At 49.7% G+C, this 13,034-nt stretch overlaps 1 protein-coding gene across 1 annotated transcript; it reads left to right on the top strand.

Moving 5' to 3' along the window:
• Positions 1 to 2,924: 2,924 nt before the first annotated feature.
• On the top strand, positions 2,925 to 11,709 carry Mob3c (MOB kinase activator 3C). The gene is made up of 4 exons (XM_026397792.2): positions 2,925 to 3,097; positions 6,306 to 6,773; positions 9,369 to 9,571; positions 9,863 to 11,709. The coding sequence occupies exons 2-4, from the start codon at positions 6,356 to 6,358 to the stop codon at positions 9,890 to 9,892; spliced, it is 651 nt and encodes a 216-aa protein (XP_026253577.1). The 5' UTR covers positions 2,925 to 3,097; positions 6,306 to 6,355; the 3' UTR covers positions 9,893 to 11,709.
• The last annotated feature ends 1,325 nt before the right edge of the window (positions 11,710 to 13,034 follow it).

The raw sequence follows: 13,034 nt of genomic DNA, 5'->3' as shown, positions 1-13,034 counted from the left end.
TCATGACCCTTGGATACCACCATGCTGTCACTTGGAGCCACTGGCAGGGAGGTATGTGCCAAGATTCTGCAGTGGAAGAGAGTATATACTTTCCTAGGTCCTCATTGGCTCCTATCAAGCTGCTAAAATGGGCCTTATTTGAGCCTTCTGAAGCCATTTACACTCAGGACACAGTAGCAGGGAAGAGTGCCTCTCTTGTGGGTGTGCAGTACATGCCTCAAAGAAGGCAAGACTAACCCAAGATCACACAGTGAATACATGGTAAAGCCAGGATCTCCAAGATCTGGGCCTTCTCAGCTCCAACAGGCCTCCTGGGAGAGCACACAGTCTCTTGAGCCCAAACTGAGAGCAACAGAAAGGGGGCAGGTGTTTGAAGGATCTGGGCTATCTCTGACCCCACTCCTACCTGCCTCCCTTCCCACACACACCCAGAACTATGCAGATGAATTTGAAACTTCTGAAGTTCCTTCTAAATGGGTCACCTATTTCCCACAGTGTGAGATTCTGTGCTTTTCACTCTTCACCAAATTCCTGCCCATCCTATAAAACCCAACTCAGAGGCACAGAAAATTACCATGTATGAAGCCACAAAGGAAGTCACATCAAATTCCAAAGGATCTCACAGACCATGATCTCTGACCACAATGCAATATAAGTAGAAGTCAACAAGAAAAACATAAACCTCTCATAGGGTGAGAAACTAAAAACACACTTCTAAATCATCCAAGAGTTAGAGAGAGGAAATTACAATGAAATTTGTGAAATATTTAGAACTGAATGATAAGGAAAGCACAAGGAGTTTCTAAGTCATTTCCTCTGTGAAGTCAGCCCTGACCCCATGTTGACTCTCCAGATCTCCACCCTCCATCCAGTCCTGTGCCCAGGAAACTGACCCCTATTGGCTGTAGCAACAAGTTCCCTTGTCCTTGGCTTCTGGTGAGATTCCACTAATGAGGAACCTGGCCAGAGATGGGAGGGAGTGGGGGAGGGAAGTGAGGTCCCTTATTTTTCCCCAGTCCTTCTCCATTTGATTGCTGTGGACTGATCATGCTCTTCCCCTGTAGGCCCCAATGCCGTCAATGGCCCCCCACCCATATATCTTAATCCTACCCGTCCTGTGCATCTTCAGCTTAGGGATGACAGCTACCCACCACCTTTGCTAATCCTTTGGTATTACATATCCTCATGGTTCTCCCACTCCACAACTCTATCTATCAATAGTTCCTTTATTAAACTCATATTGAGAGCTCAAAATGCCCAGTATGCCCTGTGCACACGGCAGCGCATGCCTGTAATCTCAGTGGCTCAATAGGCTGAGGCAGGAGGATTGAGAGTTCAAAGCCAGCCTCAGCAAAAGCAAGGCACTAAGCAATTTCAGTGAGACCCTGTCTCTAAATAAAATATAAAATAGGGCTGAGGGTATGGCTCAGTGGTCAAGTGCCCCTAAGTTCAATCTCCAGTACCCCTCCAAAAAAATGCCCAGTTAGGGTGTTCTGCATCTTTTCTTTAGACATCCCCATTCTTACCAAGAATTCAGCCATCAGAGCTCAACCATATTCTCACTTCTGGATGACCTGTGTTATCTGTGGATGTGTTTTCCCCTTGCTGACCTGTCGGCACCTGAAGTCAGTAACTGGATAAACGTCATCATCCAATCCCCTGATCTCTGTGCACAATCATGCTCAATAAAAGGTATTGGTTAGGATACTAAATAAAGGAGTAGATTTGAATTCCCTCCATAGGTAAGTGTTTGCTTATTGGGGACTTGGGGCACAATAAGGCCCAGACACAAAAATATAGAGAACTTCAGACAGAGAAAAATGGGTGCTCAATAACAGAATGGATCCTCAGTTCTAAGCTGGAACTCCCACCCCCCAGTACTGGGGGTTGAATACAAGGCCTCAACATATACTTGGCAAGCTCTCTACCATTGACCTACACCCCTAGCCCTCAAATCCCTAAGGATCTGGGGTTTCCATGCCATTGATTAAGCAGGTCCAGACCTAAGAGGAGCCCACTGGGACATCTGTGCCATGGTATGTGCCCATCTATGGCCTCCAGCTCTCTTCTACTTGTACCTGTTCATCTCCCACTTTCCTCCAGAGTGACTTCTACAGCCCAACTATCTGCCTTGGCCCTCCTGGCATGGAAGACCTCCAATCTTCCTTCCCATCCCAAACAGAGCCAGATGACTTGTTCCTGGACCTGGATCACAGCATAATTGAACACTGATGTGAGATACTTATGTCTCCAAGAGAGAATCCAGGTAGAGGAGTAGGCAGAGCAGATCAGTTCTGGAAGGATTTGGATTTGTTTGGAAGGAAGGAAGGAGCAAAAGAAGGTATTCCAAAGAGGGAACAGGTATAACAAAGATCTGGAGATGGGAAATGGGTGACTTTAGGTGAGGAGTGAGAATCAGTCCAGCCAGAGGAAGCCACCCTGTACCCCATGCCCTGAAGGGAAAGGTGAAGTCTGTTGATTTGAGCACTAGTTGGGGGTCAGTCCTCTCAGGAGTGAGATGTTCACTTCATGGTTCCCAAGACAGATGACATTCACTCATTCATTCATTCATTCACTCACTGAAGTGGATTTTCAGGGCCTGCTCCCTGTGGATAGGGCAAACAGGATCTCTTATTGAGTTCAGGGACAAGTGAGGCACCAAAGATTCCAGGAAGGCAAGGAAACCACCATTTATCTAGCAGCCCTTTTGTTTGCTCCAAAAAGAAGCTGGACATGTCCACATTACAGTCTAAAGGGCCAAGAAGACCCCCAGAGGACCGACCCCTCAGTTAGTGCCTCGCTCAGCGGGAAGCTGGGAGCCTGATATGGACTTTCCGGAAAAGCGCAAGTGAAGTGTTGTGTATTGGGGTGGGGGAGTCCCTGTCCCCGCCCCTCCCCGCCCCGTGGCCGCGGCGTGGCTGGGCCCGGGGCGGAGCTGGCGTCACCCTGCGGGCAGGAGGTCGGCCGCAGCGGAGCCAGGCAGGCAGGCAGGCTAGGGGAGCTGCCGAGCAGGAGGACCCACAGGAGGGCGACCCAGCGCGCTGGCATGTGACCGCAGCCCAAGGAAGATTCGAGCTCTCCCGTCGTGGCGGACCCCGTGAGTGAGCGCCCGCGCCCCAGGGTCCCCGCCTTACTTCCACTTTCTTTTCTTCCTCGGTCCCGGCATGGCACGGTCCGGAGAAGACTCTGGCCTAAAAGCAGGGTGACCACAGTCAACTCGAGGCCGAAGACTCAGAGTAGCGAAAGTCCAGGTTGGGGGTGGCGGTGGTTGAGGGGGCGTGTCCTCGGGAGCGGAAATGTCAGGCTGGCTCCTCTGGGTCCCACAACCTGCTTGCCCTGACAGCTGGTGAGAGGGGAGAGGTTCTTAGAAGGTCCAGAGGAGACTGGGGTGGGCAGGCTGGCCGAGCGCTGCCAGGAGAGTGTGGAGAATTCGACTCTACTTTCTCTTGGATATCTGTCCTGCAGGGGGCCCCCGTGCTGGATTCTTAATTCACTCTGGAACTATCCTTTGACTGAGTTCCCTGGCCAGGTCCAAGGAGGGGTGGGTGTGGCCCCGGCAGGGGGCTAAATGTCAGAAAACAGGTAGGGTCACCCTGTGGTCTTTATTTGGGAGTCCAGATGCACAGCCAGGAGTGAGCAAGCCACTGGCCATTTGCCCAACATTAGGAAATAGCGACTAAGAGGGGGAATGGGTAGTGGTTCAGGGAGAGCAGGGTGGAGAGTAAAGACCCATAAGGGTCCTGGATAAAAGGGTACCTGTCCTGCACTGACCCTCAGCTTACATTTTCCTAGTAAAAGTCCAAGGCCTTGAAATTCTACAGCAGGTAGATGGGACTTTAGCTTCCTGGTCAGGACAACCAAGTTGCCAAGGGTATTGTCAGTGTGTTGGGCGGGAAAGAAGTAGGTTGGTCTGATTAGTAGGGAAGATGTTGCCCCTCTCCCTTCACCCCACTCTCTGTCCTTATCACCACCAGGCCAGTGACCAGCCAGTGCAGGAAAATGGTCTTTTGCTCCTTGTCATGGGCTGAATCCCTCTTTATCCCAATTCCCAGTTCTGCCTATAACTTGTTATGTGAGTGCAGTGTCCTCAAGTCTCCTTTCTGGACCTCAGTTTCCCTATCTTTACAAGTGGGTTGGGCCAGTTGACTTCTCAGGGCTATTTTAATACTAAAACTCCCTTAAAAACTGAGCACCAGTTTTGTGCCAGCCCCTGAATTAGACTAGGCATGGAGTGGAGAGAGAATGGCCAAAGAGACATCTCCATACAAAGAGGAGATCAAGCTCTGTAGAGGAGGCTGCAGGAGGAGGTGGCATTCAACTTGGTGGAGTATGGTCAGGCAGGGTGCAGCTGGAGAAAACACACAGACCGGAGAATGGGAGGTGTGTTCAGACATCAGGAAGAAGCAAAGTAGTTTGTGTAGGGAAGCGGAAGGTGGGGCTAGGGAGGTAGGGTATGGAGTTGAATGCCAGGATGTCTATAACTCTCAGTAAAAGGGGCCATGTAAAAGCAGAGCACCCAGGAACCTCCACCTAATGGCAGTGTGTGTGAGTGATTCTGGAAGCACCTACCCCAAACAGAGTTTGAAACGGAGATGAAAACTAAAGCCTAGATACCTCCTCTTCTTTGCTTCAGGAAGCTCAGGTGCTGGATCAGGGATGTAGTTCAGTGGTAGAATGCTGCCCAGCATGTGCAAGGATCTGTATTCATTTCCTAGAACCTCAAAATGAGATGAGAAAAGAAGCTCAGGTCCTGGCACTTCTTCAGGAAGAAATTAATGGGTCATGATGGATGAGAGGAACTTCCACATGTTCAAGGTTTTTTTCCAGAGGGCAAGATCCTGCTAGGAGGCCTCTCCAAACTGCCTATAGTAACCATCCTGGCCTGCCTATTATGGGTATAAGGAAGGACCTTTGTTCCAACATCTCCTCCATTAGTCTGATTTGTTGCCCATATGTGGCATCATGCCTTTAGCTACAAACAGTTATCACCTTGTTCCCACCCTCCCTTCCTCAGTCTTATCCCAACAATTACCAGATATGTGAGAAAGGAAAATGCTCCATTGTCATTCAGTCACTCTGAAGTCAAGACCAGGCTTTGTCTTTGACTGTATTCAAGCTTCATTGTGGGCCTAGAGTTAGGGCTCAGACTGACCAGGGTCAAGGCCAAGTCAGAGTTCAGCCTGGAGCCCAAGCTCACTGCTTAGCTTATACTCGGCCTTAGTGCTAAGTCTGGGGCCAGGGTCAGTGCTCAGTTTGTGGCTAAGTTCCAGTCTCAGCAGGTATCTCGGTCTGCATTTCCCAATAGCTCACACACTCACAGGGGAGATGAGATGATGCCCTCAGATGCTCAAAAATCTGGCTGTATCATAGTGACACAGGAATTGAATGGTTTAAATCTATGGTGCTACAGGTGTCACCGAGCAATCCAGTGGTGAACCCAGCACTCCTGCCTTTTTGTCTGGGGCTGATTGCTGCCTCTCTCCCAAGTCTGTTCTGTGTCTGGGATACTTCCATTGTAGGGGGCAATGGAAAAAAGCATTGCATGTCTGAGTTCTAGATGGGCCCAGCCGGGTAAATCTGACTGCACTATCCTACCCTCCAGTGTCAGGTGCACAGTAGATGTGGTAGAAATGTTTATAGTGTTTCAGATGCAGGGGGAAGGCCCGAGACGCTTGATCAGGAGGAGGCTGGCTTGAAAGGAAGAACCTGCAGCCATTGTCAGAGGAAGCAGTGCTTTTATAGGCTGGCCACCCTCCCCCTCCTCCAGTGCCTGTGGCCACACTCAGCGGCCACCCAGCTGGCCACGTAAGGGCCCTTTCCTCTTTCAGAGTAAAGAAAAAGGAAAGGACATTTTTGGTAGAAAAGTCCCTCCTGCTCCCTGGGAATCCCCGGTGGCCGGATAAACTATCCCAGAGGAAGTGGAGGCCAGGGCCCTCCCTCTCCCCACAGCACAATGCAGCTAGGCTCTCCCACATTAAACAGGTGGGGCTCCCAGAGGTCAGTCATCTCTTCCAGGCCCCTGTCTTCTGTTGAGCCTGCAGTAGTCTCTATCTTTGGAGCCCAGACCCAGCCGACTATGAGATGCAGAGGAAACAAAACAAGATAAGAGGTGCATGTGGGTACTAGAAGGAGAACTAAGGTAGCCTGGAAAGGGGTGGGGCCCTAGGCCTGGAGGATGAGGATTTCCATTCCAGGTGGAGGGAGCAGATCTCAGGCTGAGAGGTGAGACCCAAATGTTGTGCTGAGAAGTCAGAGCCCATTTGATAAGGCCCTGACCACCACCCCCCTGCCCTTGTGCTTGGCAGAGCATCCTCAGATCCCTGCCCCTGGACACCTGGCCCTACCAAGCCTAGCCATGGCTCTCTGCCTGAAGCAGGTGTTTGCCAAGGACAAGACGTTCCGGCCGCGAAAGCGCTTTGAGCCAGGCACACAGCGCTTCGAGCTTTATAAGAAGGCACAGGCATCACTCAAGTCGGGCCTGGACCTGCGCAGTGTGGTGAGGCTGCCACCTGGCGAGAACATCGATGACTGGATCGCGGTGCACGTGGTGGACTTCTTCAACCGCATCAACCTCATCTATGGCACCATGGCTGAGCGCTGCAGTGAGTCCAGCTGCCCCGTCATGGCCGGCGGGCCCCGATACGAATACCGCTGGCAGGACGAGCGCCAGTACCGGCGGCCGGCCAAGCTCTCCGCACCACGCTATATGGCATTACTCATGGACTGGATCGAGGGCCTCATCAATGATGAGGATGTCTTTCCCACGCGTGTTGGTGAGCATCACCTGGTTGGAGGGTCAGCAGGGCCTGGAAGGGAGGAAGCCCCCAGGAGCCCAATCCATAGCTGAGGCATTTAGTTTGATATAGCAACTCTGAAGGGTAGGTTACTTTCATTCTACTATCATACAAGAAGAGATTGAGACAAGGGCAAGTATCTTGCTCAAGTCAGCTATTTAACTAGGACTGTCTGATTCCCTTTGGAGACTCTTTTTTTTTTTTAATTTTTTTTTTTGAAAGAGAGAGAGAGAGAGAGAATTTTTTTTTTAATATTTATTTTTTAGTTCTCGGCGGACACAACATCTTTGTTGGTATGTGGTGCTGAGGATCGAACCCGGGCCGCACACATGCCAGGCGAGCGCGCTACCGCTTGAGCCACATCCCCAGCCCCTCCTTTGGAGACTCTTGACCCAAGCATGAGTGCCCCACCAGAGACCATTCCAGCAAGAGCATGATTCTCAGAACCTTCTAGAACAGGTGCCCCAAGTTATTTGTAACAGGTTTGCCTTCTTGGGCTGATCTTACTCCATCCTCTGGGAGTTCCCTTTGATTCCTGGCCCCAGGAAAGAGAAGAGATTGGAACTTGGATGAACCTAGATGATATCTTTAATGTGGACCAAGGCTCTGAGGGCAGAATTTTCCCTTGTGAGGTATTTTCTTATCTCAACTGTGCAGCCTGGGCGGTGAGGGTGGGGAGGGGAGATGAGTGATGTCACCTTGGCCCTGCTTCCTCACCCAGGGGCTGAGCAGGCATGACAGTGTGTGCATCACAGCAGCCCCACCTGTATCCTGGGCTCCCGCTCCCACCCAGCCTCATGCTCATTTCTATTAAGGCTATAAGACTCAGAGATAGGTGTGGCAGGGTGGTCAGGCCCAGAGGGGAGAAGTCTGGATGCTGAGGAAAGCCTGGCACTGAGTCACAATTCAATGCCCACAGCTCCTCCCCAGCCAGTGGCTGCATTTCCTGTACTATCATGCCCAACAATAGTACCTTCATTTTACATAGGAGGAAACTGAGGCCAAGAGGGAAAGTGCACTGAATTAGGAAAGAGTCAGAACCAGAGTTCATGTCTTGTGTTATGAGACCAGGACCCAATGTCTTGATGGGAAGGATAAGTGTGAGGGGCCTGGGCTGGACCTGGAAGGCTTAATCCCACCAAGAGCAATGAGGGAGAAAGGGGATTGTGGGGCTGGATGAGCCAGGTATGGACCTGAATCTGGGCTCTGTTCCCTTCTAGCTTTATACCCTTGGGCTTGTGAGATATCCATACCCCCAGATATCCATACCTTTAACCCTGGATGACTCTGCCACAATGGAGAAGAGGACATAAACCACAAGACCTCTGCCCTGAGCATAAGGGAGCATAGGGGGCTGTGCACAAACTACCTTTTCCACAGGTCCAAGGGCAAGGTCTTTATTATTTACTTCTGAGGTTTGCTGCCATGTAGTATAAAGAGGGCTTGAATCCTGCCTCCAGTCTGTACTAATTAATAATTATGTGGCAATGGGCAAGTGACTTAATCTTTAAGCACCACCTCCATTTTATCATATCTAGAATGGTTATCAGACCCATCAGCCAAACTGTAAGGATTTAGAGGCCAGAGGTTCAAAAGACCCAGCTTAGGGGCAGGCTCACAGAGAGAAGGTTCTTTGTGCTATTGCATATTTGAAAAAATGAGGAATATATGAACTGGTTCTAGTAGTTAGTAATTTTAATCATTGGGAGTCTGGGACTTGCTGTGTGAATGTTGAAAAGAGGAGGGATTCAAGATGAGGCAGTAGAGAGAGGTCAGGATCAGATCATGAAAGACCTTGTGCAATACCATGCTGGGAAGTTAGGACTTAGTCCTGAAGGCACAAGATTTTAAAAACAGACCCCAAACTTTTCTTTAAAATATTTTTTTTAGTTTTAGGTGGATACAATATCTTTATTTTGGTGTGGTATTGAGGATCGAACCCATTGCTTCACAGGTGCTAGGCAAGCACTCTACCTCTTGAGCCACAATCCCAGCCCTGCAGACCCAAATCACCCCTCCTTGGAATTATATACAAGGGTGTGATGTGAGCATCCCTGCAGATACACACCTTGCTGAGGAGAGTTTGAGCCATAACTTTCATCATGATCTGAGAAGGGTTTATCAGTCACCAGCAACAAAGTTGCAAAGCCCTGCTTTAGAGGATGGGAAAACTTAGAAGCTGATTTACATTTCAGCAGCAGGGAGGCACAGTCAGATTTGTGCTTCATTAAAAAATAAACTATGGGAGAGGCTAGGGATAGAGCTGAGTGGCACAGCACTTGTCTGGAATGGCCTAGCATGCAGAAGGTCCTGGATTCAGTCCCCAGCACTCGGGGGGGGGAGGGGGGGGGACATGAGAGATAACAAAACATGTCTGTCTGTCTGGCTGTCTCAGGCTCACGCTCCCCGTCCTCCTCTCTCTTTTTCTCTCTCCCCGGGACAAATGTGCTGAGATATGTACTGGGGAGAAAAAAACAAACAAACAGCAAAAGCTGTCTGTGTGGGGAGGGGAGGGTTGGCAAAATTTTGTCAGTAGGATGTTGATCCCTCTTTCTGTCCCTCTCTGGCCTCTAGGAGTTCCCTTCCCCAAGAACTTCCAGCAGGTCTGTACCAAGATCCTGACCCGCCTCTTCCGAGTCTTTGTCCATGTCTATATCCACCACTTCGACAGCATCCTCAGCATGGGGGCGGAAGCACACGTCAACACCTGCTACAAGCACTTCTACTACTTCATTCGAGAGTTCAGCCTGGTAGACCAGCGGGAGCTGGAGCCACTGGTGAGGCCAAAGCTCCATTGCCTCCCCTGCCAAGGCTAGCTTTTGGGAGTTTTCAAATCCAAAGGCTGCCTACTATACAGAATTCAAATAACCAAGTGAATACGTTAGGGAAAGCAATTCGTTCGACAATGGATTCCATGCTACAGTGAATCCAGTCTGCAGCCTACAGTTGGGGTCCAGGGTGGGAGGGGCCAGGCTCAAACAGAAGAATGGTTGGGTCCTATGGTTTGGGAAGTGGCTATCTGGCAAGATGAGCTCAGACTGACCCCTCCTCACCTTGTGTCTCTACAGAGGGAAATGACAGAGCGGATTTGTCACTGAGCCTAGTCCTGGACATTGTTGCTCATCAGATGGACCATCTGCATACAGCGTGGCTGGGGGAGGGCATCCTTGGGAGTCTGATGTTAGAGGAATCTGAAGGCCCTAGGACCCCTCCACATACCCAATACCTGTGGACTTCTGGTTCTCAGAAGTCTGCCCTCATGTCCTCCTCGCTGCTTGTGAATAGAGAAGGGAGGGCTTCAAGTGGGCAAATGTAAAGAAAGGAGAAGTCAAACCCCCTGGCATGAAGTCTGGGAGAAGGGTGGGCTATCCAGTTACTTCTCTGACCTTTTCATAGTGGTTCCTATTTGGGGAATGTGGATGTGACTGTGGCTGAGGTGACAGCAAGAGAGTAAGTGGCCTCTGTGTAAGTTGGAACACAGATGCCAGTGTGAGTGAGTGTGTGATCTTGACTATGGGATGCCTATCTGTGAGAGATAGGCCCTCCCTGGCACATAGTAGGCTCTCCATAGATGTTGGGTGAATGGAGAGATGGATGGATGGATGAAGAGATTGGGACCATTAGACCATGACCACTGTAGGAGTCTTGACAAGTTGTTATCCCCTCTCAGGGTATCTGACCATGTGTACAAGTGTAGATGTACTTTTATGGTGGAAGCTTCCAGGCTACCATCTTCCATTAGCATGAATCCTGGGGACCTGGGTGGAGATTGGAAGGGGGAAGCTTAGCCTGAGTTCCTTAATCCCCTGGCCCACCACAGATGTGGTTCTGATTTGCTCGATCAGGGATGACCATGTCTCCAGAAAGCCCTGATAATAGAGTGCCTCCTGGGGTTTGGGAATGATCCACAAAGGTCCCCTGGCTTTTAAACCAGGAATCCTGGACTCCATTCTAGCTCCCAGAATATACAAAACTGACTCTTAGGATCTGAAACCCAGCACAAAATAATCCTCCAGTCCAAGGATCCAGTGGATTTGAACTGGGAAATCTGAAGTCCTCTCTCCCATCCCAGGACACTGAGGATCTTATAGCTGATGGAGAGATGCCATCCTGAAAGTACCTGCCTCCTTCCCACCTATTCCTGAGACATTCCAAATGATTGGATCTCCAAGCACAGCCATCCACAGAGAGACTGGGATGTTCATTCACTGCTCAATAGCTTCTTGCCCAGCCCTGTGCCCACACAACACAGGTGGGGAAACTAAGGCAGGAACAGGATCCTGCCCTCCCAAAGCCTCTATACTGGGAGGCCAGGATGGAATACCAGAGGGACCTGAGAATAATCCAGTCTGTCTCTCATTGTACAAAGGAGAATACTAAAGCTGGGAGAAGAGGGGAAAACTGTCTTTCACGGACTTGGATTAAAGACCAGGGGCTTGCCTCCAAAATGAGGACCTGATTGTTAAACAGAAATGCACATGGAAAAAGGGTTTTACAAACCCTCTTCAGGACACAGCTGTTCCTGCTCTGAGCAAGAATTTCTAGCCAGAGAGCCCCACCACCCCTTGGGTTGGCTGGGTTGCCTGCTGAGCCAAGCCTCCAAAATTATGCCCTTCTTGACAGCCTAGAACTGCCTGCCCAATGGGGAAACAGATGGGGCTCTTGGGGCCAGCCATCTGGGCCTGGGATTTCTGCCTGTGCTGCCTCCAGAGAAGTTCCCAAGGGAAACATGCTGGCCTGGCAGCTTTGTCTGCGGCTCTGGAGTGAGGGTAGTAGGAGCTTCCCCTAGAGTGGACTGCAGCTTGCACGGTGGATTCTAGACTGTGGCAAGGGCTGATGACATGGGGGTCAGGGGGAGGGAAATCTATTTTTGTGAAATAGAAGGGAGACTTTATTGTTGTTATTTTTGGTAAAGTAAAAGAGGCCAACTAAAGCATCCACTTGTGGGAAGCTGTGGTCTGGGTGCCACATGGCTCTTGGCAGACCATGGAATGTGCCAGGCCAGAATGGGGCTGGAAGGGCTTTTTGCCCTCAGAGCATGGACCATGTAGTGGGCTGGCTGGTATGATCATGTCTGTTCCAGCTCTCCAATCCTAAGGTTCTCCCAGGTCTCTGAGAATTCTAGATCCTTGGGAAGCAGAGGACTGGCCCTTGCCTTTGGAATACTCAAATCTGATGGTGAAATTTTCTTAGTTTTAGTTCAAGTTACCTGGCATTGGCTATAGTTAAGATCTCACCCCTTCATATGGGGGTTAGGAGAACTAACAGATGAAGGGACAGTGGAAATAGAGTCCCAACCTTAATTATAGGAAAGGAAGCCATTGCAGAAGGAAGGTGTTTGTTGTTGGCTGGATCTCAAAGTGGTGGAGGTAGGACATGGGGCTAACTCCTGAGCTTATTCTCCAGAAGACATCTGAATCTCTTGGCTCAGGTCTTGTTATCCCACTGACCTTAACCCACAATCTTTCCAGATAGGAGTTGAAAAACAGCTTGGTACTTTTTGTTGTTAACCATCTTATCTATTTGGCTTGATTTTATCAAGTCAGCAAAGGCCCACCTAGAGCTCCCCTTCTACGTGCAACAGTGTCAGCCTGGCTTTGTACAGAAGCTTGGAAGTAGAGACCTGGGTTCCAGTCCCATCCCCCACCAAAGTTCCTTATAAGTACTAACCCTCCTTTAGACCTGTATTCCTCAGCTATTTCACCATCAGAAGTAGGAGTGAAAGATTGATTGATCTCTAAGCACCTTCATTAGACAGTCTATGAATCCTTCATAATAATATTAATAATAATATCTAATGCTCGCTATGTTTCAGGTACAGTTGTGAGTGCTTGACATATAATAGTTTTTTGAATCAAGTTTGTCTTTAGCTAGCTGGCTTCCCTTGCGGACTCCAATATCCCTTCATCTTTTCACTGCTCTAGAATCTGAAAGGCCTACATTTTTCTGTTCCTTCTTCTGGTGCTCCAGAGGAGGTCCTTAGTCCAGCATTCTAAGAGGGTGCTGTTTGCACAAATCCTATGTCAGATTGCTCACTACCTCCGCAATCATTGGACATATCAGACTGTTAGAAAGTCCATGCGCTGGGTTCATGGTCATTTTGAAATAGAGTGAAGATTTATCTCAGAACTGTGTGGTCCAAGGTTTGCACCATACATGGCCTGAGTGACACTGGACCAACTGGCCATGAAGACAGCAGGAAGCCAACACAAAATTGCTTTGAGAGATTCAGAGAGGGAT

Source organism: Urocitellus parryii, chromosome 11, assembly GCF_045843805.1.
Source record: "Urocitellus parryii isolate mUroPar1 chromosome 11, mUroPar1.hap1, whole genome shotgun sequence".
Taxonomy (NCBI): Eukaryota; Metazoa; Chordata; class Mammalia; order Rodentia; family Sciuridae; genus Urocitellus; species Urocitellus parryii.
Note: the sequence above shows the minus strand (reverse complement) of the source record. Positions and strands in the feature narration are given on the sequence as shown.

Excerpts from the sequence above, each read along its gene's own strand:
- Mob3c (XM_026397792.2), top strand. The coding sequence starts at position 6,356 with ATGGCTCTCTGCCTGAAGCAGGTGTTTGCCAAGGACAAGACGTTCCGG. Across the intron at positions 6,774-9,368 it reads TGTCTTTCCCACGCGTGTTG|GAGTTCCCTTCCCCAAGAAC; the intron begins GTGAGCATCACC and ends TCTGGCCTCTAG. Across the intron at positions 9,572-9,862 it reads AGCGGGAGCTGGAGCCACTG|AGGGAAATGACAGAGCGGAT; the intron begins GTGAGGCCAAAG and ends GTGTCTCTACAG.